Raw genomic sequence first — 26,856 nt, 5'->3', positions numbered from 1 at the left:
CGCCGCTCGGACTCCGCGTCCCAGCATTCCCTGCGCGAGCCCTGGAACACTTCCGCCCTGTTGTGAAGTGGGTGTCTCGGTGGGTGAGTCCGGGTGGCGGGGCGGGGGCAGCTGAGACTCAAGGCTCTAGGCTGGAGACTTAGGAGGTGGTGGTGTCACGGGGGGCCGGGGAAGGTGAGAGGGGAGAAATAAGCTTTTATGTGGGGTGGGGGTGAGGGGCGGTCAGAGGATGAAGCGTCCGGAGATGGAAAGGGTCATAGAGGGGTCGGGGATGAGGAGGGAGATAGAAGGCCCTGGGAGTGGAGGTTCTTAGAAAGGTGTGTAGGTGAGGGGACCGGGAGAGGTTCTGAAGGTGGAAGGGTCTGGAGACCTTATGGGGAAGTATAGAGGATTCTGGGGACCTACAAGAAGTGAAGGTGAGTGGGCCTGAGCATGAAGCCGGACCTTAAAAATAGTGTTCCAGCCTCTACCTGCTCATCTAAAACAAACATCTGAGTTGATACCCCCGTACACTTTCTTTAATGGTCTTGACCTCTGGAACCCTGTGGGTGGGACTGGCTATTGTGTTCCTCCCCAAACCTGCACCTCTTTTCTTCTGCCTGATGGAAGTGAATGGTACCAACATCCACTTTACCAGGCGCCCTCTGATTCCTCTTGCATTCTTCCACATCCAGGAATATTCAAATCTTTCAGGTTCCTTAATGTATCTTGAGACATTTCTTTATCAGGGGTTTTGCTGAAGCCTACACCTTTTCACCTCCCCAGTTTGGACAGACACATTGTAGCTACCGTGATCTATTGAACCCAAATCAGATTTGGCCTTCTACTTAAAAAGCTTCATTAACTCCCATCACCTATGGAATTAAGTCTGAACACCTTAGCCTGACATTCAAGACCCTAATGAACTCCCTTCCCAGCCTGATCTTCGTGTTGTCAAGGTTATCCTCATATCTCGGGGAGGCTGTTTGGTTTTCCACCATTATACATGCTGTTCTGTCTGCTGAGAATACACTCCCCCACCCCCCATTCTGTGCTAAGAGAACCATTCTTTGTTCTAGAACCAACTCAAAGGTTACTTTGTTCAAGTCACCCCCCACCCCAGCTCCCACAGACCTCTTTTATTGCATTTACCACATTTGATCATCATTATCTGTGGTTTTTTTTTTGTCTCTTCCACTGTACTGTATGCATCTCCAGGATAGGAACGGTTTCTGCATCACCTCCATTTCCCCACTGCCCAGCCCAGAGTAGTAAGTACTTGATGTAAATCAAGTAAGTCAGTAGATGCTTGATGAATATGTGAATAAAGACCATCCAGGGTGAGCTTTGCTATACCAGGCTTGAAAACTGCTTCGTCCAGTGGATTTCCATGGGTGTGAGCTTTAGTCTTCTCCTGCCTGTCAGGGCCGTCTTTGCTGGAAGCTGATTCAGTGCCTATGGGAGTTTAAGCCAGGGGTGGCAAATACACGGACTGTGTGCTGCTACTCCGCCTCCTGTGTCTGGAAGTCACAACTCATTGGTCACAACACATACTCACATGGGATTCAGAATCCTTAGCACAGTTGACTGAAGTTGGTGCCTTAAATGAAACCAATTTGCTCTCCCTGGTTTAAGCCCGTAAGTGTAAGGTCAGGCTGCTTTAAGCAGTAGCCTGGACCGTCAGCCAAGTGAGTTTGATAGCCTTCGGGAACTCCCAGTTTCTTTCTTTTTGGAGGTCACAGACTAGTCTTGACCTTTCCCATGGGACTGGGGCAGAGCTTCTCTTCCAGCCCACTGTTCGCTGGCACCCCACTAACCATGTCCACATCCACAGGAGCCAGGATGCCCTTCAGCTTCTCTGGGTTTATGAAGGGATCCTGGCTTTGATGGCAGATCCCTCATTGCTGAGAGGAATCTGTACCCTTTCTGGGTCTTCCTGGCTATCGGAAGAGACCTTTGAGATCATTTAGCTGAAAGGTGGCAAAGTGACAGCCTATGCTGAATGAAGCCTATCATCATCCTCTATTTAATCCTTATGGTGTTTGAAACAATTTTGAGTTGGTTGCCAACATTTAGAATTGCAGAGTTCTAGCTTCTCTGGGAAAAGTTGGAAGGCCTGGGAACACTGGGCCAGTGTGCGTCCTGGTGTTCTGTGGTTGGCCGCAGTCCCCACTCCACTCGTGTACTCATTTACATTGCCTGACTCATAGCCATTTAAATTTGTAACCTTTGATTCTAGTCTCCCTGTGTCTTTGCTGTGTTCCCATCTTACTAATTGGGGAGCCTGGGGCAGCTGCTGAGTAGAGTCTGGCTGTAAGCTGCAGTCTAGATAGGCAGCTGCTGAGGTTACATGACCTGTACAAAGTCACACAGCTGGTAAAAGGCAGGAGTGGAACTGGAACCCTGATCTGCTCACTCCTGCCTTCATGTTCTTTGCACTCTCCATACCATCTTCTTGGGGGTTTGGAATACTGGCCAACCTAGAGGAGGCTCTGTGTGATGGTTAAGAAAAATGACTGGAGAAAACTGGGCTTAGATCCCAACTCTACCACTTGCTGGTTGTGGAACCTCACATGAATCTTCTTCATAGAAGCTCAGTTCCCTATATGTGAATTGGGGACATAGTGAAGTCATACCTTACGGGCTGATCATATTCTAATGTCAGCACAGAAGGTGAAAATCACATTTAGCCAAAAATCACAGTCAGCTTGAAAATCCTTTGGCTAGGAGCCATTTAGAAACCAACATGCTGTCTTTTAATAAGCTAATAGCACAGCTGGGGTTTATTGGTTGAACGTTAGATGAAAGAGTTGGCTTGTGTTTAGTGACCACAATGTATGAAAGACACTCTGCTCACTCTCAGTGGAAAGAGGCTGGGGGGAGCTGAATCAATCTGGGGACCAGCAGGGTCATGGGTTTCATCACCACGTGCTCTGGAATAGACACATGGTGAATGGAACTGGCTGCACTATTTAAATTATGTCCTTTCCTTCTCTTTCTGGTGTTTGTATGTAATTTAGTGTGTGTAAGTTACAGATCAGTGTAAGTGAACTCAACGCTAATGACTCTTCAGCTGCTTGCCTGGAAGATTCAGTGAGATCATGAATGTAGAACACTTAGCACCAAGCCTGGCACTCCATGGGCACTCAATAAATGGATACTCTTGGAGGTTGCTGATCCTAGTGAGCCCCCGTATTTCTGGTAGTCTCAGGACTGAGGAATGCCGCTGTCCATTTTTCCTCTGTCAGCTCTGTGTGAAGTCTGCTTTGCTGACTATGTTGACATCCCTCTGTGGCTAGACTGCTATTCATATTTGTCTAAGAGAGTAGCAGAAAGATCTTTCAGATTGTATTTGAAACTAACCTTTGCAACTTTCAAGTATTCCCAGAAGAAAATACCTATTATCTGAGACTCTTTGGGCCTGGTGGGGCTACTAATTGCCTGTTTTTGTTAGTGTCCACTCTGTGCAGGCGCATACACCTCTTTGCTTGCTTTATTGACTGTCTCTCTCATTAGACTGTAACTTTGATGAAGGTGGAGACTGTCTTACTCACTGTTGGCGCTTTAGCTCCCAGTACAGGGCAGGGTCCATAGTGGGACTCTGCAGATGACTGGCGAATTAGTCTTCATGTGAGACAGTGATGCAAATGTGTTTGGACTAGTGCATGATTAAGGTGTGGTTAGAAAAGAAATTTCCTGACAGGTTAATTCTTTAGCTCAATGTAAGTTATGGACCTTCCATAGCCCATTAGGCTTTTGATGTACCCGATTTACCATTTTAATAAAAGGCAAAATTTCCGATGGCCCTGCTATTTATTGGACACTGGGTTGGGCACTGTGGATACAGAAATGGGTAAGATACAGTAGTGGCTCTAGCAATACAATCTAATGGGACTGTCAGAAGTAAGAACAGGTAACTACAATAGTGTCAGGTAACACCTATGTTAGAGGTACGTGCCAAGTGCTTTGGGCACACAGGATGAGGGGGGTGATTTTTGGAGAGTGGGGATGGGAGCTGGGCATGACAAGGGCATGTCAAGAAACCCTTAACAGGTGAGGTGACATTGAGCTGGTAGCTGAAGGACAAGCAGGAAGTTGCCAGGTGGTCCTGAGTTGTGTTCCTAGCCTCTCCCTATGTGTGTGGAGGTCCTTGGGACAAGCCTTTATTTTTCATCACCCTTGCCTGTTTGCAGACAGTCCAGTCAGATGGCCTAAAATCAAAGTATCACCCTCCCTCCATTCTCAATTCAGCTGTGTCATTCCCACTTGGAAGCAGCTAGTAGCCTCCTGTGAGTAGGCGTTTCTAATGTTATCTATATCTGTTGGGAGTGACGCAGAGAGCTCATTTTTCCAGATAACCCAGCATGAGTGTCCTCAGAGTCTTCATCGTGTAAAAGAAGCAATCCCCAGGCGTTCACTCAACAAGCATTTACTGAGAGCCTCCTGTGTTAAGTGCACCTTGCTTATTGTGGGGTGGCGGAGGGGAGGGGTGTGAAAAAAAAGAGTGAGCTATATTCCTTGCCCTCAGTGAGGCTGTGATCTTTCTGGGGACACACATGTGTACACACAGCCCTCTAGTACAATGTAGAACATGGAAAGTGTCACAGAGATGGAAATAAAGAGAAAAGAATTCCTTTTGACATCAGCAAGAAGGTCATTCTCTGTTTTTTAATCTAGAAATTGATTAATTATAATCCTTGCTTCATGACCCATCACCGTTACCAGGTGACCATTATTTCACTGTTTATTGAGTGCTTCCTCTGTGTGTGGAGTGCTGTGCTAGGTCCCTTAGGAAGCGTATGATCTAGTGGGTAAGATAATTACAATAAAGTATATGATGAGGGTAATGGTAGAGAACACCTAAGGTGGCATGGGAGCATGTGGCTGAGGATTAAATCTTGTTTCAGGGGCACAGGGAGGGCTGCTTGGAAAAAGTACAATTTCAGCCGACAGCTACATGAAGAAAGGGACGAGACTGTTCCCAAAGAAGACGGTGGCGTGTGGGAGGGTTCAGAGGGCACCCCGTTGCAGGAGCTACGAGCCGTGCCTGAAACACCCTGCCAAGTGGGAGCGTGGTCAAGAGATGAGGTGGAGACTTGGGCAAGGCTTGCCCTTTATCCTGAGGGCAATGGGAGGTCAGTGGAGGGTGTTTAGCCAGGAAGTGACATGGTCAGTTTTTGATCTCATCTGGTTGTGTGAAGAATGAATCAGGGGTTGGGGTGAGGGGAGTGACGGCAGGGACATGAGTTAGGGGGCTGATCAAGTGAAAGCATGTTTTTTTGGACAAGGAGGTGACACTGGCTGGGGATGGAGATGCTGAGAAGGCCAAGAAGACCCAGCTTGGTGATGAATGGATGTGGGGAATTTGGAAAAATATGATGACCACGTTTCTGGCATCGGTACCTTGATGGAAGGTGGTGCCTTCACTGGATGGAGAGCTCCAGAAGAGGGAAAGGTTTTCAAGAGAAAATGATGAATTCAGTTTTTGACCCATTGAGTTGGAGGTGCCTAAGAAAGAGTCAAGTGGAAATGCCTTGTAGGTGGTTGGACTTTGGAGTCTGGAGACAGGTCTTGGCTGGAGTTTTGGGAGTCATCAGTTTAGAGATGGTGAAAAATGGCAAATGGGTGGGATGACCAAGGGAGAGTGTAGAGTGAGGGATTTTGCAAGGAGAGCACTCTTAGAGGAAAGCTTAAGGCCCAGGAAGAAAGACCTTATGGAGGGGGCGACATTTGGAACGCAACTTGAGGGAAGGTCAGACTTGGGACACATGTAGAGGGAGGAGGGCTGGGCTGGGACCAATCATGGCAGCCTTGATGCCCAGCTGAGACGTTTAGGGTGTCCCAGAGGATTTAATACTGTGCTGTCTTCCTCCAAGGTGTGCTGGCTGCTGGTTTGGTGGCAGATTGTGGACTAACTTCCTGCTTACGGGAAAGGGTGTTTCTTAGCAGTCCCACCCCATGCAAAGCAGTGGAAGGTGTGTGGGGAGTGGGGAAGGTGAGGCTCCTGGTCCTCTTGCTCACACTGTCCCTTGTCTTTCTGCCTTCAGAGCCTGGGGGAGCATTTCCTCTCTCAGGAGCCCCTTGAGGACACACTACAGATGCAGGAAGACGCTGAACAAGGACGGCCAGCTGAAAGGAGGCGTCCAGGAGAGACCATGGCTGTAGCCCTGGAAGCCCGGGCCCAGGCCTCCCCACTACCAGAGCCTGAAGAACTCTTGATTGTCAAGCTGGAGGAGGACTCAGGGAGACCAGACTCCCAACCCCGGGAGAAGGACCATGACCCTGTCCCTGGCCCCGAGGCCTCCCGCCAGCGCTTCAGGCAGTTCCGGTACAGGGATGCGGCAGGACCCCACGAGGCCTTCAGCCAGCTCTGGGCACTCTGCTGTCACTGGCTGAGGCCGGAGATCCGCCTCAAAGAGCAGATACTGGAGTTGCTGGTGCTGGAGCAGTTCCTGACTATCTTACCCAGGGAGGTCCAGGCCTGGGTACAGGCACGCCACCCTGAGAGCGGCGAGGAGGCGGTGGCCCTGGTGGAGGATTGGCACCGAGAGGCGCGGGCCGCAGGACAGCGGGTGAGGCAAATAGTCTGTTCTCCAAGGAACAGGTCAGGCAAGGTAGTGGGGCTGCAGCTAGGCTGATAATTGCCAAAACCACAATAATAATATTATCAAGCATCTGAGATTTATTGAACACTGCCATGTACCAGGCACTGTTCTAAGTGCTTTCCATGTATTAACTCATTTAATCCTGTCACCAGTTAAACGAGATAGATACTGTTAGCCTAATTTTACCCATGAGGAAACTGAAGCAAGGGAGAGAAAGGTAGTTGGCTCAAGGTCACTGGCTACTAGATGTTAGAGGCAGGATTTGAATTCAGGCAGTCTGATTCTGAAGCCAGGATTTGTAACCACTGCTCTAAGCTGCCTCTCAGTACCATATTCACAGTACATTTAATTTGTATTGTGTTTTATACTTAACAGAATCTTTTTACATACGTGACCTCTTTGGATGCCTACAGCAGTAATGTAGGTAGACAGAAATAGCATTATTGTCCTCATCTTATAGATTAAACTAAGGCCCCCAAAGTCAGGTGGCTCACAAGGCTCCATCAGTATGAACCAGAGCATAAACCCAGATCCTTAGGTTCCAAGTTCATTGTTCTTTCTACTACATGAGAGATACCTTATCTGCAAACCATGGGAATTGAAATATCTCTGAGTCATGAGGCTCAAACGAGATATTAACTGACATTTATTGAGCACTCACTGTGCATCAGGCACTGTTCTAAGCTTTCTGTATGTATTGCTCATCTATCTAATCAACCCAGCAACCCAATAAGGTAGGTGCTGTTATCATGGCCAGTTTTTCAAATGGTTCAACAGACCCAGGTAAGTAACCTGTCCAAATTTATAGAAGTTGTAGAGCTGAGATAAGGGAAAGTATTATGGATTTAACATTCACAGTTTATACAATTTGCAAGAGACCCTGAAAGCCCATGATAATAATTTATAATTTTGCTACAACACAAATTTTGAACCCTGCTTCGAAACTGGTACTTGTAGAACAAGCCCTTCAGCCGGCTGTGGGCTGAGCCAGCCACGTAGAACCTTCATCTCAACATACCCTTGGTGCTTCCACTTCTTATATAGCCAGTAATTCTTGTGGTATTATACTTAATCACATTTTTTGGGGGGAAATCATAGGTTTGAGGACATATCTCTGTGCACAGTAGGGGTTTTCTGTACGTTGTAAAAAGTAAAGCTCTATAGAGATGTGAGACTAGGGGCCAGAAAGATTTAAGGTCTGTGGCTTCGCTTTTTGGATTCCTTTACAAACTGATTGAAGATACAGAAAGCATAATATTTAAAGTTAGAGACTTAAATATGAGAGAGTATACCTTCTTTTAATATATTACCGCACCCTCCCAGATTATTTCTTTTAAAGAAACCAGCTATTTGTTTTAAGTGACAGTGAAGAAACATATGGACGTCTTAGGGCTTCAGAGCTAGAAGATGAAGAACTTGAAACCCGGAGACGAGAATTGTCTTAAATCAAGGTCTTTATAATTCTTCGTCTGTACAATGAGAGGTTTGGACTAGACCAGAACTTCTCAAATTATACCCCTGTGAACTGAGCAAAGGTTGAACTGCATCTAAAATTGAAAAAAAAAAAAAGGGTAACAATCTTCTCTATAATGTGTTTTTTTCTCCTGTGACTTTTATTTTCATTTTTTAACTTTTCTACCTGCTCCTGAGTACTCACAAGTGTCAAAACAAATGGATAAGTAGCAGAGAAGCTTGTTTTTTCCCCCTAGGCCCATATGTTGTAGCTTGTGATCTTACATTGCAAGGTTGGTTACAGTCTCTGCAGGTAAAATTTTTCCAGGTCTTAGTAATGGAATAAAATACATTAACTATGTTCCTCAAAGAGAACCATCACCTGAAAAGGGTTGCTGCCTAAATGGCCTCTAAAATATTTTCCTTAAAAAAATCTTTCAGCTTTGCTATTTTGTGATTTTGAGCTTGTTTATTCTGTCATCACCCTCTTGCACAGCCCCTCTCCCCATCAGGTTAAAAAAAAAGAAAAAAAGAAAAAGCTAATTTTTAGAGCAATTTTAGTTCTGTGGCAAAATTGAACAGAAAGTACAGAGTTCTGGGTTTCCCTGGTGGCACAGTTGTTAAGAATCCGCCTGTCAGTGCAAGGGACACAGGTTCGAGCCCTGGCCCGGGAAGATCCCACGTGCTGCAGAGCAACTAAGCCCGTGTGCCACAACTACTGAGCCCGCGTGCCACAACTACTGAAGCCCGTGCGCCTAGAGCCCGTGCTCCGCAACAAGAGAAGCCACCGCAATGAGAAGCACGGGCACCGCAACGAAGAGTAGCCCCCGCTCGCCGCAACTAGAGAAAGCCCGCAGGCAGCAACAAAGACCCAACGCAGCCAAAAACAAATAAGTAAATAAATAAATAAATTTATATTAAAAAAAAAGTACAGAGTTCTTATTCACCCCCTGACCCACACATGCACAGCCTCTCCCACTGTCAGCGTCCCCTACCACAGTGGTACATTTGTTACAATCCCTGAACGTTGTCATCACCCACAGTCCATGTTTACGTTAGGGTTCACTCTGGGTGCTGTGCATTCTATGGATGTGGACAAATGTTTATACATTTGTATAAACATTTGTATATACATTATATATACATTGTATATACATTATACATACGGTATGTGTCCACCATTATAGTACAGAATAGTTTCACTGCCCTAAAGATCATCTGTGCTCTACCTATTCATCCCTCCTTTGCCCCTAATTTCTGGCAACCACAAAGCCACAGATCTTTTTACTATCTTCATAGTTTTGCCTTTTCCAGAATGTCATATAGTTGGAATCATACAGTGTCTAGCCTTTTCAGATTGGCTTTTTTCAATTTGTAATGTGCGTTAAGGTTCCTCCATGCCTTTTCATGGCTTGATAGCTCATTTCTTCTCAGTGCTGAATAATATTCCATTGTCTGGATGTACCATGGTTTATTTGTCTATTCACCTACTCAAGGACCTCTTGGTTGCTTCCAAATTTTGGCAATTATGAATAAAGTGGCTATACACATCCATGTGCAGGTTTTAGTGTGGTGCACAGGCATTTTTGATGGATTCTTTTTTTTTATTGAAGTACAGTTGATTTACAATGTGTTAATTTCTGCTCTACAGCAAAGTGACTCAGTTATACATATATATACGTTCTTTTTAATATTATTTTCCATTATGGTTTATCACGGGATACTGAATATAGTTCCCTGTGCTATACCGTAGGACCTTGTTGTTTATCCATTCTATATATAATAGTTTGCATCTGCTGACCCCAAACTCCCAATCCATCTCTCCCCCAAGCCCCCTCCCTTTGGCAACCACAAGTCTGTTCTTTATGTCTGTGAGTCTGTTTCTGTTTCGTAGATAGGTTCATTTATGTCATATTTTAGATTCAACATATAAGTAATATTGTATGGTATTTGTCTTTCTCTTTCTAACTTACTTCACTTAGTATGATAATCTCTAGTTGCATCCATGTTGCTGCAGATGGCATTATTTCATTCTTTTTTATGGCTGAGTAGTATTCCAGTGTATATATGTACCACATTTGATGGATTCTTAATTCACCTTACCCCAACCAATATCCTACTGAATTTTTGCCTCCTGATTGTCACTTGAATCTACTTCTTTCTGTGTCTACAATGACCATCCATAGAATAAGAATCTTTGCTTAGGTGTAGCAATAGTTGGAGGAGCTAGGGCTGGGAGTGAGGATTATTGTTGGGTCTAGTCCACAGTACTTCTGTGGGTTATAAGGTTGTAACTATAACAAGGTTATTTTTATCTTGAACACAAAGTTATTATTTTCTTAAAATGTTGATAAACAGGTGTTTCTGTGAACCACACAGGACATTGGTGGGTCCCCTCACTGGGAATGGCTTTTGATGATCATGGCCCATTCTTATATATCTTCTCAAAGATAAAATTCCTCTCTGTGAGAGCGGATTTGAGTTTTCAGAATGGCCAAAAGATTTTTGGAGTGAAGTTTGGCAAACTCAATAATAAAGTTTGATGAATATGGATATTATTTTGGGTAAAAAAAATAAGGTTTAGGGCGGGCTTCCCTGGTGGCGCAGTGGTTGAGAGTCTGCCTGCCGATGCAGGGGACACGGGTTCGTGCCCCGGTCCGGGAGGATTCCACATTCCGCAGAGCGGCTGGGCCCGTGAGCCATGGCCGCTGAGCCTGCGCGTCCAGAGCCTTGCTCTGCAACGGGAGAGGCCACAACAGTGAGAGGCCCGTGTACCGCAAAAAAAAAAAAAAAAAAAAAAAAAAAAAAAGGTTCAGGGCAATGTATATATATAGTTGCTATCTTTTGTGTAAAAATGGGGAAAAATAAGAATATATATTTACAGCTGCGTGTATATAAAGAAACTTGAAAGGATACAGAAGAACCGTGTTTACCTGTGATGAGGAGTCCAGGAAGATACTGGGCAGGTGGAATGGAGACAGGTGGGGATGGGTATTTTCACTGATTATATCCTTGTGTATATTTTCTGTTTTTGAACCATGTGAGTATTGAAAATGCCTATTGAAAAAATTGTAATACTTTATTTTAAAGTTAGGCGTTTCTATGACACAATGAGATTGTTCTATTGTTGGGCTTTTAGGACCAAGAAATAACATCTCAACCACTACCTCTGAATTTGGAACCAATTGAGAGAGAGATAAGAAATTAGCTTTATGATTGATAGAGCTGAATTTGGTAATGTTATCTCTTAATTGATTATTTCCTTTTATTATATGTATATTCTCCATATCTCTGAGTGCTTTTTTGCCTAAACTTCTACATTGAAATTCTGTTTTCTTTTTGCGTTACAGTGCCTTATCTCTGCGTATCTTTCTGTTTTGAGATCAGATGTGCCTTTCTGAAACAGCACATTCTTTCATTTCATTTTAAAATTCCATCTACAATTCTTTGAATTTTCTTTGCCTTTCAGCAGGAATATTTAGAGCAATTACATTTAGAGTTATAGTTGTATCTGCTTTTATGCTTCCTTTTGACTTTTAACATATACCTGGTTAACTTTTATCTTTTTAATGTCACAAGAATTTTACATAATTTATCTTGTTATGATTCAAAAATGTTTTGAGTAATAGTGGCCTCATTTAGACACTTGTATAGCCTTTCTGTGTGGAATAGAAAGTACTCATTTGGTGGTTTAAATGCTGGTATGTTTACTGAAGTTAGTCTGATGGCTTTGTCGTCAAACGTTAAGCCATCTTTAGTTTTTAAAAAGAGCCTGTTAACCTCTGAACCCAGCTGTACTCAAAAGAGCATGCCCTGCCCTACCAGTTATTGAACTTACGGTTGGGAATTTTGGCTGTCTGTGTGTAGGAACTGGAACTGTGTGCAGAAGAGACCAGGTCCTTAAAGACAATGAAGGAATCTCAGAGCTTCCAGCTGTGGCCAGCAGATCACTGGTCCGAGGGACAGTCCCAGAAGCAGTGTGTGAAGAATCCATGTCCTGACCTTCCCAAGCATCTTGACACCAAGATGGCAGCACAGCCCTTGAAAGAGAGTGGTGAGTACCAAGAGTCAGGGACCATCAGGGAAGAGGGGTAAGGGGTGGGGGGTGAGGAAGTGGGCCTGAGGAGGTATATGCAGAATTCAAGGCAAGGGCTACAATAGTGTCTGATGGACACCCTGAGAAGTAAGAAGATGAAGCTCCCAATGGTGTTAGCATACCCCACTGTAGCTGAATCATGTAGCAGGTTCAGGCTGGGCCTGGGGCAGGCTGGTGATCGTAGGAGTTCAGGGCTGACACCTCACACATGGCAACTTAGGAGCTAGATACTCTAGAAGGAAAGAAAGTGGAAGTCTGCACTGGCTACAGGACTAGTCTCAGTTTGATCCAAGCAAGGCTTTAGCAAAGCTGGACCTGAGAGGGAGGTGGTTTTTTGGGAACCAGAGCTTGGGTTTCAGAGATATTTTCTCCTCCTCAGCTGTCCTCACTCCCCGAGTCCCTACACTACCAAAGATGGGGAGCATTGGAGATTGGGAGGTGACAGTGGAGTCCCAGGTAACCTGCTGTTTGTTCCTCCTTTCCTGTCATTACTTCCCCTGTGCCCTTGCCCTGCTCCTCTCTTCTCTCTCTGCCCTGCTGTCGGGTGCAGGGTGCGAGCCCCTGCCCCTCATCCCCCGTCCACTGGGCCTCTCCTGGGTCAAGCTGCTCCTTAGGATGCTAGCCTCACACATGGTATCGCTGTGTCCATTATATTTCCTGGGGCCTGGTGGGACTCCCAGGCTGTTTTGAAGGGTCAGTGACATTTGAGGTCCTTCTGTTGTACATCCCGCAGGAAGCCCTGGGTCCCGGCAGACACGCTGAGAGGGAGTTCTGCAAGGACCCCCCAGGAGACAGCTGTGGGAACGGCCTGCCCCTGGGTAAGGAAACAGTGCCCTCTGGATAAGATACGGTCGGGTTTCCGGTACACTCAGTTCCCAAGGAGTGTTTCGTCACTCCCTAAGACTCATGGCTCTGTGAAGTCTCTGGAATTTCAGACCTAGGGAGAAGACGTGCTCTTTGTGGCCAGCACTGTGGCAGCAGGCAGGGAGTGTGGGGAGTGGCTTTCTGGGCCGGCAGGCTGGCTGCCAAGAGCCTGCCCTCTCAGTGCTCATTATCTTTTATTTCCTCAGTACATTCACTACCGTCCCAGGGCTGCGCCCAGCCTGCTGGCCAAGAAACCCAGTCTTTTCAGCATCAAACAGGGTCCATCTCTCGGGGCAGAGTCAAGTGAACTAAGCTCAGGAGACTGACGTGTTTAAACCACAATGAGAAATAAATATCACAGGGCTCAAAATACTTGAAGCCCATATGACCAGCACAGACCCCTTTCTCTTTAGGCACATTTTCACAGGAAGTCAAACAATAATGAACATTTCCCCATGGAGCCTGGGATCAGTAAGAGGAGAGTTAGACGTGAGAGTGGGATAAGGTAGAGAGACAGTGGCGGGTCTGACTCACGGCAGTAAAGTAAGACACTAGGAGCTGTTGGCTACTTGCTGGGCAGTGTATCCTTTTTACACACAATGAAAAGTGTGCCCTTTTTACACATGATATCTGGGGAAAATAGTGTTCAATGGAACAACCTTTGGGAAATGCTGAACTAGAGGATCCTTAAGCCTCTTTTAGCTCTAAACTCTTTATCTAGTTTTCTTCAAATATTTATTTTAATTAAAGCCTTCCTATTTGCTGGGGTTGGGAGCTATTGGGACATCTGTCCTTTAAACACAGCTAAGTGTTTTGAGAAATATGGAAATTTATTTTCTCACAGTATTGGAAGTCCAGAGGTGGGTGTGCTCCAACCACAGTACAAATTGGCTCGGCAACTTCACAGCGGACCTGGGTTCTTTCTTTCTGTCTGCTCTGCCATTCTTTGTGTTAGCTTCATATTAAAGCTATTTTTTGTCATAGGCAAAAGGTAGATGCCAGTGGCATTTGAGACCTCGAGTTCCTAGCAAGAGAGACTCACACCACACACAACCTTTCCTCCAACTGTTAAATTTATTCTGATTTGGCTAATTTAGGGCATGCGCCCATCTGTGAACCAGTAACAGTCACTCTTTTGCATGATGTATTTCATAACACCAACAAAAAAGCAGATGAACAAAGCATACAGGTCAATATATTTCTGATGAGGTTACCTCTAGTTACCTCTCCCTTTCTTTCCAGACCTCTTAAGGGATTAGCTTGGGAATTTCTCTTTAGTTTCTTGCAGGCACATGTTTCAAGGACTTCTTAGACAAACGCTTTGCTCAACAGATAATTTCTACTTAATCATGTCTCTTCTTCCTTTTGTATAGGAGTTCCAAAACCAACCATCATCTCCCAGCAAGAGCAAGGACCAGAATTTTGGGGTCCAAGACTTGTAAATTCTGGACAAAAGGACCCTTCAGATTACAGCTGGGATACTGAGCAAACAAAACCAGCTCAGGCATTGGCCTGGAGGGATTCCAAGGCCTGGGAAGAACGATATCAGTGGGACATGGAGGATGTGAAAGTGTCAGGTGTGCACTGGAGCTATGAGGAGACTAAGACTTTCCTGGCAATTTTGAGTGAGTCTCCTTTTTCTGAAAAACTCCGGACTTGTCACCAGAACCGCCAGGTGTACCGGGCCATTGCAGAGCGGCTGAGGGCACAGGGCTTCCTGCGGACCCTGGAGCAGTGTCGCTACAGAGTCAAAAACCTCCTACGGAATTACCGGAAAGCCAAGAGCAGCCACCCGCCGGGGACCTGCCCCTTCTATGAGGAGCTGGAGGCCCTGGTGAGGGCTCGGACGGCCATCAGAGCCTCAGATGGCCCAGGAGAGGCTGTGGCTCTCCCCAGGCTGGGGGACAGTGATGTGGAGGTGGATGAGCAGGAGGAAGGGGGCTGGGAGCCTGAGGAAACAACTGACGACTGTAATGGTGATGACAGTCACCTGGCCACTGAAGAGTTCGTCCACGGACCCAGGATTCCAGGGGGCCCAGCTCTGCTCCAGAGTCGTATTGGTAAGAACATTGGGGCTTAATCGGATCCAGATTCCAACCCTCTTACCAACCAAACCTCTGCTCTCTAGTTCAGGGCACAGTCTGGAGTGATGCTGCTAGAGTAGGTCATCCTCAAGCTCCTCTTCTCTCTCCTATGATCAGTTCTGCTTGTTTGAGTTTTCTTAGTTATAGAAGCAAACACAATTTTTTTAAAATTTTTGTACAATTTTTAAAGGTTACTTTCCATTTACAGTTATTACAAAATTATTGGCTATATTCCCCATGTTGTGCAATACATCCTTGAGCTTATCTTACGCCTAATAGTTTGTACCTCCCATTCCCCACCCCTATATTTGCCCCTCCCCACTGGTAACTACTAGTTTGCTCTCTTGTATCTGTGAGTCTGCTTCTTTTTTTGTTATATTCACTAGTTGTATTTTTTAGATTCCACGTATAAGTGATAACATGCAGTATTTATCTTTCTCTGTCTGAACTTATTTCACTTAGCATAATGCTCTCCAAGTCCATTCACGTTGCTGCAAATGGCAAAATTTTGTTCATTTTTATGGCTGAGTAGTATTCCATTGTATATATATATTCCACATCTTCTTTACCCATTCATCTGTTGACAGACACCTAGGTCATTTCCATGTCTTTGCAATTATAAATAGTTCTGCTATGAGTATTGGGGTGCATGTATCTTTTCAAATTAGTTTCTTTGTTTTTTTGGATATATACCCAGGAATGGAATTGCTGGGTCACATGGTAATTCTGTTTTTAGTTTTTTGAGACACCTCCATACTGTTCCACAGTGGCTGCACCAATTTACATTCCCACCAACAGTGTACACTAGAGTTCCCTTTTTTCCACATCCTCGCCAACATTTGTTATTTGTAGACTATTTGATACTAACCATTCTGACAGGTGTGAGGTGATATCTCATTATAGCTTTGATTTGCATTTCCCTGATGATTAGCGATATTGAGCATCTTTTCATGTGCATGTTGGCCACCTGCATTTCTTTGGAAAAATGTCTATTCAGTTTTTCTATGCATTTTTAAAATTATTTGCTATTTTGACCTATGCTTTTTTATATATGTTGGATATTAATCCCTTATTGGTCATATCATTTGCAAACATTTTCTCGCATTCAGTAGTTTGTCTTTTCTTTTTGTTGGTGGTTTCCTTTGCTGTGCAAAAAGAAGCAAACACTTTTAAAACCTTAAGTGACCTTAAAGAGCTAATTCAGTATTTCCCAGAGTGTGTTACCGGTAGTATGGAGATGATCATAAGTGTTACCTGAGTGAACTTTTAATTTTAATGTGTATGAGCACATCAACAGGTGATTTCACAAATAGTAAATTTAGGTAAAGAAAGATGTTGAGTGAAATATTTAATAGATATAGCAGAAATCATGACAGTATATACTTGAACAACTGATGCTAGGGAAACACCCAGTCCTGTAAAAGTGGAAATACAGAAGCCCAAGCTGTGAAGTGTCGAGACCAGAGCCCAGGGATCCCACCTCCAATTTTATTTGCTTTTCCCTCCACCATGCTGCCTCCCTAGCTGCATCATTTAGATGCAGAGGAAATGAAAATAGACCACCTCCTTTTCTTTCTTCCACAAAAGAGGAAAGGGATCCTCAGTTAGACTCTATTGCAAGATTATCTGGAGTCCACTCATGTCTTTAGGGATTCTCAGTTCCCATGTTCATTAAAAAGGCAATTCATAAAGTAAGTAGAGAGGAAACTTGTACAAGCCTCTTAAATAGCCTAATCCACCAGCAGGCAGACAACAGAAGCAAGAAGAACTACAGTCCTTCAGCCTGTGGAACAAAGACCACATTCACAGAAAGACAGACAAGATGAAAAGGCAGAGGGTTATGTACCAGATGAAGGAACCAGATAAAACCCCAGAAAAACAACTAAGTGAAGTGGAGATAGGCAACCTTCCAGAAAAAGAATTCAGAATAATGATAGTGAAGATGATCCAGGACCTCAGAAAAAGAATGGAGGCAAAGATCGAGAAGATGCAAGAAATGTTTAACAAAGACCTAGAAGAATTAACGAACAAACAAACAGAGATGAACAATACAAAAACTGAAATGAAAAATACACTAGAAGGAACCAGTAGCAGAATAACTGAGGCAGAGGAACGGATAAGTGACCTGGAAGACAAAGTGGTGGAATTCACTGCTGTGGAACAGAATAAAGAAAAAAGAATGAAAAGAAACGAAGACAGCCTAAGAGACCTCTGGGACAACATTAAATGCAACAACATTCGCATTATAGGGGTCCCAGAAGGAGAAGAGAGAGAGAAAGGACCCGAGAAAATATTTGAAGAGATTATAGTCAAAAACTTCCCTAACATGGGAAAGGAAATAGCCACCCAAGTTGAGGAAGCGCAGAGAGTCCCATACAGGATAAACCCAAGGAGAAACAAGCCAAGACACATAGTAATCAAATTGGCAAAAATTAAAGACAAAGAAAAATTATTGAAAGCAGCAAGGGAAAAACGACAAATAACATACAAGGGAACTCCCATAAAGTTAACAGCTGATTTCTCAGCAGAGACTGTACAAGCCAGAAGGGAGTGGCATGACATACTTAAAGTGATGAAAGGGAAGAACCTAGAACCAAGATTACTCTATGTGGCATGGATCTCATTCAGATTCGATGGAGAAATCAAAAGCTTTACAGACAAGCAAAGGCTAGGAATCAAAAGCTTTACAGACAAGTGAAAGCTAAGAGAATTCAGCACCACCAAACCAGCTCTACAACAAATGCAAAATGAACTTCTCTAAGTGGGAAACACAAGAGAAGAAAAGGGCCTATAAACACAAACCCAAAACAATTATGAAAATGGTAATAGGAACATACATATCAATAATTACCTTAAACGTGAATGGATTAAATACTCCCACCAAAAGACACAGGCTCACTGAATGGATACAAAAACAAGACCCATATACATGCTGTCTACCATCGACCCACTTCAGACCTAGGGACACATACAGACTGAAAGTGAGGGAATGGAAAAAGATATTCGATGCAAATGGAAATCAAAAGAAAGCTGGAGTGGCAATACTCGTATCAGACAAAATAGACTTTAAAATAAAGAATGTTACAAGAGACAAGGAAGGACGCTACATAATGATCAAGGGATCAATCCAAGAAGAAGATATCACAATTATAAATATATATGCACCCAACATAGGAGCACCTCAATACATAAGGCAACTGCTATCAGCTATAAAAGAGGAAATCGACAATAACACAATAATAGTGGGGAACTTTAACACCTCACTTACACCAATGGACAGATCATCCAAACAGAAAATTAATAAGGAAACACAAGCTTTAAATGACACAATAGACCAGATAGATTTAATTGATATTTATAGGACATTGCATCCAAAAACAGCAGATTACACTTTCTTCTCAAGTGCATACGGAATATTCTCCAGGATTGATCACATCTTGGGTCACAAATCAAGCCTCAGTAAATGTAAGAAAATTGAAATCATATCAAGCATCTTTTCTGACCACAACGCTATGAGATTAGAAATCAATTAAGGGAAAAAAACATAAAAAACACAAACAAATGGAGGCTAAACAATACGTTACTAAATAACCAAGAGGTCACTGAAGAAATCAAAGAGGAAGTCAAAAAATACCTAGAAACAAATGACAATGAAAATACGACAATCCAAAACCTATGGGATGCAGCAAAAGCAGTTCTAAGAGGGAAGTTTATAGCAATACAATCCTACCTCAAGAGTCAGCAAACATCTCAAATAAACAATCTAACCTTCCAACTAAAAGAACTAGAGAAAGAAGAACAAACAAAACCCAAAGTTAGCAGAAGGAAAGAAGGAAGGAAAAGAAGAAGGAAGGAAGGAAAGAAATCATAAAGATCAGAGCAGCAATAAATGAAATAGAAACAAAGAAGACAATAGCAAAGATCAATACCACTAAAAGCTGGTTCTTTGAGAAGATAAACAAAATTGGTAAACCATTAGCCAGACTCATCAAGAAAAAGAGGGAGAGGACTCAAATCAATAAAATTAGAAATGATAAAGGAGAAGTTACAACAGACACCGCAGAAATACAAAGCATCCTAAGACACTACTACAAGCAGCTCTAGGCCAATAAAATGGACAACCTAGAAGAAATGGACACATTCTTAGAAAGGTATAACCTTCCAAGGCTGAACCAGGAAGAAATAGAAAATATGAACAGACCAATCACAAGTAATGCAATTGAAGCTGTGATTAAAAATCTTCCAACAAACAAAAGTCCAGGGCCAGATGGCTTCACAGGTGAATTCTGTCAAACATTTAGATGTTCTGTCAAACATCCTTCTCAAACTCTTCCAAAAAATTGCAGAGGAAGGAACACTCCCAAACTCACTCTATGAGGCCACCATCACCCTGATACCGAAACCAGAGAAAGATATCACAAATAAAGAAAATTACAGACCAATATCACTGATGAATATAGATGGAAAAATCCTCAACAAAATACTAGCAAACAGAATCCAACAACATGTTAAAAGGATCATCCACCATGATCAAGTGGGATTTATCCCAGGGATGCATGGATTCTTCAGTATATGCAAATCAATCAATGTGGTACACCACGTTAACAAATTGAAAAAGAAAAGCCGTATGATCATCTTAATAGATGCAGAAAAAGCTTTTGACAAAATTCAACACCGATTTATGATAAAAATTCTCCAGAAAGTGGGCATAGAGGGAACCTACCTCAACATAATAAAGGCCATGTACAACAAACCCACAGCAAACATCATTCTCAATGGTGAAAAACTGAAAGCATTTCCTCTAAGATCAGGAGCAAGACAAGGATGTCCACTCTCACCACTATTATTCAACATAGTTTTGAAGTCCTAGCCATGGCAATCAGAGAAGATAAAGAAATAAAAGGAATACAAATTGGAAAAGAAGAAGTAAAACTTTCACTGTTTGCAGATGACATGATACTATACATAAAGAATCTTAAATATGCCACCAGCAAACTACTAGAGCTAATCAATGAATTTGGTAAAGTCACAGTATACACAATTAATGCAGAAAAATCTCTTGCATTCCTGTACACTAATGATGAAAAATGTGAAAGAGAAATTAAGGAAGCACTTCCATTTACAATTGCAACAAAAATAATAAAATACCTAGGAATAAACCTACCTAGGGAGACAAAAGACCTGTCTGCAGAAAACTATAAGACACTGTTGAAAGAAATTAAAGATGATACCAACAGATGGACAGATATACCATGTTCTTGGATTGGAAGAATCAATATTGTGAAAATGACTATACTACTCAAATCAATCTACAGATTCAATGCAATCCCTATCAAATTACCAAGAGCATCTTTTACAGAACCAGAACAAAAAAATCTTAAAATTTGTATGGAGACACAAAAGACCCTGAATAGCCAAAGCGGTCTTGAAGGAAAAAAATGGAACTGGAGGAATCAGGCTCTTGGACTTCAGACTATACTACAAAGCTACAGTAATCAAGACAATATGGTACTGGCACAAAAACAGAAATATAGATCAATAGAACTGGATAGAAAGCCCAGAGATAAACCCACACACCTATGGTCAACTAAAATATGACAAAGTAGGCAAGGATATACAATGGCGAAAAGACAGTCTCTTCAATAAGTGGTGCTGGGAAAACTGTACAGCTACATGTAAAAGAATGAAATTAGAGCACTCCCTAACACCCTACACAAAAATAAACTCAAAATGGATTAGAGACCTAAATGTAAGACCGGACACTATAAAACTCTTAGAGGAAAACATAGTAAGAACACTCCTTGACATAAATCACAGCAAGGTCTTTTTTGATCCACCTCCTAGAGTAATGGAAATAAAAACAAAAATAAATAAATGGGACGTAATGAAAGTTAAAAGTTTTTACATAGCAAAGGATACTACAAATAAGATGAAAAGACAACCCTCAGAATGGGAGAAAATATTTGCAAATGAATCAATGGACAAAGGATTAATCTCCAAGATACATAAACAGCTCATGCAGCTCAATATTAAAAAAACAAATAACCCAATCCAAAAATGGGCTGTAAATAGACATTTCTCCAAAGAAGACATACAAATGGCCAAGAAGCACATGAAAAGCTGCTCAACATCATTGATTATTAGGGAAATGCAAATCAAAACTACAATGAGGTATCACCTCACACCATTTAGAATGGGCATCATCAGAAAATCTACTAACAACAAATGCTGGAAAGGGTGTGGAGAAAAGGGAACCCTCTTGCCCTGTTGGTGGGAATATAAATTGATACAGCCAGTATGGAGAACAGTATGGAGGTTCCTTAAAAAACTAAAAATGGAATTACCATATGACCCAGCAATCCCACTACTGGGCATATACCCTGAGAAAACCATAATTCAAAAAGACACATGCACCCCAATGTTCACTGCAACACTATTTACAATAGCCAGGACATGGAAGCAACCTAAATGCCCATCTACAGATGAAGGGATAAAGAAGATGTGGTACATATATACAATGGAATATTACTCAGCCATAAAAAGGAATGAAATTGGGTCATTTGTAGAGATGTGGATGGATCTAGAGACTGTCATACAGAGTGAAGTAAGTCAGAAAGAGAAAAACAAATATGGTATATTAATACATATATGTGGAACCTAGAAAAATGGTACAGGTGAACTGGTTTGCAGGGCAGAAATTGAGACACAGATGCAGAGAACAAACGTATGGACACCAAGGGGGGAAAGTGGTGGTGTTGGGGGTGGTGGTGGGATGAATTTGGAGATTGGGATTGACATGTATACACTAATATGTATAAAATGGATAACTAATAAGAACCTGGTGTATAAAATAATAAATAAAAGTTTTAAAAGCCAACCCCCCCAATAAATAAATAAACAAATAAATAAATAAATAAAGTAGAGCACATGTATTGAATGGGTATAGAGACAGTGTCTTGTATCTCAGTTACAGGCCTTTCCTTGAACCAATCAGCTGAAGCCAGGAACGTGGGTCAACTGGTATAATATGGCCACTTAAATCCTCCCCTTTAGCCAAGACTCTTAAATGTTAATAGAGTCTCTTAGAAGGGGGTGGGGATGGGAAGCCCTGGCACAGCCTTGAGAAACAAGGGTATATTCTTTGCTGGTGTGCCAGGCACCTGGACGATTTCCAAAGTGCCTAGGTGTTTAGCAGGGCAGGTGAACCCAATCCCTGATGACCTAGGCAAATCTCATCAAATCTCTCAATTCTGAACTCTTCACTCCTGACAGCAGGTGTGCACTGGGGCTACGAGGAGACCAAGGCCTTCCTGACCATTCTCAGTGAGTCCCCATTCTCTGAGAAGCTTCGCACTTGTCACCAGAACAGCCAGGTGTACCGGGCCATTGCAGAGCGGCTGTGTGCACAGGGCTTCCTGCGGACCCTGGAGCAGTGTCGCTACAGATTCAAAAACCTCCTTCGAAGCTACCGAAAAGCCAAGAGCAGCCACCCACCTGGGACCTGCCCCTTCTATGAGGAGCTGGACTCGCTGATGAGGGCTCGGACTGCGGTTCGAGACATGGGGACCAGCAAAGAGGCAGTGGGTCTTCCTACTTCTGGGGAGAGTGGTACCCAGATTGTCAACCAGGAGGCCTGGGATGAAATGGCAGGTGAAGATGCCATCAGATCTCCAACCCCAGGTCCTAAAACCCCAGACACTGGTAAGCTTGGAGTAATTAGATGTCCACAAAATCTGCAAGCATGCAGAGAGAGTGTGGAAGCCAGACTCATTTCTTTTCTCTGAACTAAAAGTGAGAATGAAATTGAATAAGTTAAGGATTTGTGCTTTGCTGAGATTATCCAGTCTCTAGCTTAGTGTAATCCCCTAAATAAGAAAAGCAGTCAGTCTAGATTTTACTTGGATTCATCTGGGCAGTTATAGAGTTTATTCAATCTCATATGACATAGGCTGTACTGAATGTACCAGGAGAAGAAAGTGTTCATTGTTCAGTAGTGGGATAGGGTAGCTGGCCAGGGAGACTGACAGCTGGCTGCTTGGGCTGGGGCTTATGGCTCCCTTGGTGGAGTTAGCATGTCCTAAACTCTGTTCCTAAGCTTTACAGGTCAGAAATGCATGTGTGCGCTGAAACTTGATCAATTTCATGTTAGTCACATTTATAAGCTGTGAGATATAAAATATAAGTACAAATTCATGTTAGCCAAATTCACAAGACACGAGATCCAGATGTATAAATAGACACTAACTAATGAATGCATTTCTGTCCATTCTTTCAGGTTTTGAGATGAGGCATGAGGATGAAGACCAGATTTCAGAGCAGGACATTTTTGAAGATTTGCCTGGAGCCTTATCAAAGTGTACTGCAGAGGATGATTGCTACCCTCATGATTGGGGGGAAGACAGTGAAAATGAAAACGAAGGTAAAGGGCAGTGGGGAAATCCATCCCAGGATCAGTGGGAAGAATGTTCTTCTGAAGAGGACTTAGAAAAACTCATCGATCATCAAGGCCTGTACCTTGCAGAGAAACCCTTCAAGTGTGACACGTGCGTGAAAAGGTTCAGCCGGAATTCGCAGTTAATCGCCCACCAGCGGATACACACAGGTGAGAGGCCCTACAAATGCCTTGAATGTGGGAAAAGCTTTAGTGACCGCTCCAACTTCAATACCCATCAGAGAATCCACACTGGAGAGAAGCCCTACAAATGCCTTGAATGTGGGAAAAGCTTTAGTGACCACTCCAATCTCATCACCCACCAGAGAACGCACACGAGGGTAAAGCCCTATAAATGTGGGGAATGTTGGGAAAGCTTCGCCCAGAGCTCAAACCTTCTGAAACATCAGAGAATCCACTTGGGAGGAAATCCTGATCACTGTGGTGAGCCTGGGAAAAACTCTGGCCACAGCCCATCCTTTAGTGCTCACTGGAGGAACTCAACAGAGGAGACATCTCCGGAACAAACTCAAAGTGCCAGTAAGAACTTGAATTCTCCTGGAGTGCAAAGCACCAACTCAGGGGATAAACTTTATCAGTGTTCCGAATGTGGAAGAAGCTTCTCCAAGAGTTCTGCCCTCATCAGTCACCAAAGAATCCACACGGGAGAGAAACCATATGGATGTGCCGAATGTGGGAAAAGCTTCAGTAAGAGCTCCACGCTGGCCAACCACCAGCGAACCCACACTGGGGAGAAGCCGTATGAGTGTGCGGACTGTGGGAAATGCTTCGGGGAGCGTTCCAAGCTTATCACACACCAGAGGGTGCACACAGGAGAGAAGCCCTACAGATGCCTCGAGTGTGGGAAGTTCTTCCGTGACCGTTCCAACCTCATTACCCACCAGAGAATCCACACAGGAGAGAAGCCTTATAAGTGCAGAGAGTGTGGGAAATGCTTTAACCAGAGCTCCAGTCTTATTATTCACCAGAGAATCCACACTGGGGAGAAACCCTACAAGTGTACGGAGTGCGGCAAAGATTTCAACAACAGCTCCCACTTCAGTGCCCACAGGAGAACCCATGCAGGAGGGAAGTCATCATAGGAGACAAAAGAGAAAAACATATATTTAAATCTCCCAAGATCCTAAGACGTATGCTAGAAAGAAACTGTCCCAATTTTTAAGATTAGCGTGTACCTGGGGAACTTACCTTGGTACATGAAGGTACTTTTCTTAAGTGTAATGTGTTTTTTCTCCTGCAAAAAACCCCACACAATCCTCAGGCTGCTCCTATATTTGCTGTCTTGTAAGAACTTTATCAGTGTTTGAGCCAGACTGGTAAATGAGGGGATTAGAGGTAAATCAGTGATCCTGAACAGTGATTCTAGACCTTGCTGTGCCTTCACACCATCCACATGTACACACGCCCCATTGGTGTACGTTGGCAAATTCTCATATGTGGCCATTTTCCGTTGGGGCGTAAACTCCTGGGCGAACTTTGAGACTCCAGTGATGGGGGCATAATTGAGAATCAGTGGCCTAGAGCAGGCCACCATGAGCTTATCAAAGGGTAGAAACAACAGTGACATCATTATTACATCATTATTAATAATAGCAAAAGTAGCCAGCATCTATCGAGCTCTTCAGCAGGCTCTGTGCTAAGCACTTTGTATACATCATCTCATTTACTCCTCACAGCAGCCCCAGGAGGTACTAATATTTTCCCCATTTCCCAGAAGAGAGAAGTGACTTGCTTGGGTCACACATCTGAAAATGGCAGAGGCAGGATTCAACCAGCTCTGTCTAGGGCCTGAGGTGCTCTCACCGCTTCACTGAATCTCCTTTCGCATTGGGGCAGGTAACTCAGGTGCCAAAGCACTTTGTAGACCACATTTTCTGTTAAAATTCCCTATGAATTCTGTTTTTAACAAATATGGACATTGAGAATCCCAAAAGATTGAAGGACTGGGGGTGTTCACAGTTGGCAGTGTGCTTTGAGCAAGGCTGAGCTCTCATCAGAGCACTTGATGTGAATTCCCATCTTCACAATGATATGGGTGAGAGACAGAGGTGAGTTGAGATTGGGAACAATATGTAGCCAAAGTGATGTTTCTTCCAATGAGATACAGTTTTGGCTAAGGAAATGGGGTTTTTAAGAATTTCCCTTTTTCTCAGGGGGTCAGCCCTGCTTCTTGTTAGACTTGGCTGGATCGTAGGTTGAACCTTAAGAAACCTGGGCTCTCTGGCCAGTGCTCACTCACCCTGGTGTGTTGGCCCCCTGGCCCTTTCCCTCCAGGCACAGCAGAAGCTTTGCACCAAGGCTGAGGCAGAAGGGGGGGTGGAAGGAGCGGTGTGGCGGGTGTGGCATGCCGCGGAGGGGGCTTTGAAGGCTATTGCTTAGTCCAGGTTCATGGTGCACTCTTACTCTAAGCCATCTCGGCCCAGACCTACCCAGTGCTGTCTAAATGTTGGCCGTAAAGACCTGCCTCCAGCTCCAACAGGCTCAATCAGAAAGGTTCACACAGGATGGTTTCCTGGTTCGCAGCACCTTGGCCTCCAGGACTTCTCCTCAGGAGGGTTAAACAATGTTGGCCAAGGACTATGGTTTCCAAAAGGATTTTAAAGGAGCATCCTTCTCCTGACATCCGCCAATGATACTGGGAATGCCATTCATACCCTGGCTCGTTCATCAACTTGGGAAGTACTATTAGATAGTAGATGTGAGGGAACCTTGAAGACTGGAACTCTGCATGTGAAGCAGTCCGTGGGGAGATTGGCACTCCCACTGACGCTGATCACTCCTTAGTCCCTTCCTCGGCTTCCCAAGCACCTGCTTACCTCGGATCACTGCCTGTCACCCCCTTCCTGGTTTACCTCTCCTGGCTCACCTTACCTCTGAGGAGCAGGGCCCGTGAATGAGCCCTGGCTTTGAACCACCAGGTGTCAGTAACTGCAACAGCAGGATGGTGGGTAGGGAACCACCTGAGCCACGAGGAAGGATCCTGGAGGAAGGGAGGGGAGGTCCAGGGAAAGACCAAGTGGTGTGAAATAGCATGGCTTCAGGGTGGGGCTGGGGCCATAACTTCTTAGCTCTATTGGGGTGTAAATGGGAGGTGAGGAGTCTTAGCTCAGATTGGAAGGGTGTGGGGGCGGGTCATGGAGGACCCGTGGCTGCTGAGGGGGACATGGTCAGATGCGTGGTGTTGAAACCTAATAGCTGAACGGAACCTGGCTATGTTGCAGTCAGGACAGCCTGTTGGGACACTGTTGCAATATTCCAGTTAAACGTGAGGGTCCGAACTAGAGCAGGGCTAACGTTGAAGAGGAGGGGATGATTTGAGAGGTT

The 26,856-nt window shown here is 43.8% G+C and overlaps 1 protein-coding gene across 1 annotated transcript; it reads left to right on the top strand.

Annotated features, from left to right (window-relative positions):
- The first annotated feature begins 40 nt into the window (after positions 1 to 40).
- Positions 41 to 26,558, top strand: ZSCAN20 (zinc finger and SCAN domain containing 20). The gene is made up of 8 exons (XM_081223376.1): positions 41 to 83; positions 6,027 to 6,551; positions 11,904 to 12,090; positions 12,512 to 12,588; positions 12,866 to 12,950; positions 14,370 to 15,056; positions 22,353 to 22,781; positions 23,356 to 26,558. Exons 2-8 carry the CDS (start codon positions 6,078 to 6,080, stop codon positions 24,612 to 24,614), a joined length of 3,198 nt encoding a protein of 1,065 aa, XP_081079502.1. The 5' UTR covers positions 41 to 83; positions 6,027 to 6,077; the 3' UTR covers positions 24,615 to 26,558.
- Positions 26,559 to 26,856: the final 298 nt, after the last annotated feature.

Source organism: Mesoplodon bidens, assembly GCF_964165515.1.
Source record: "Mesoplodon bidens genome assembly, chromosome: 2".
In the NCBI taxonomy this organism is placed as follows: Eukaryota; Metazoa; Chordata; class Mammalia; order Artiodactyla; family Ziphiidae; genus Mesoplodon; species Mesoplodon bidens.
This window is presented reverse-complemented; position numbering and strand designations above follow the sequence as displayed.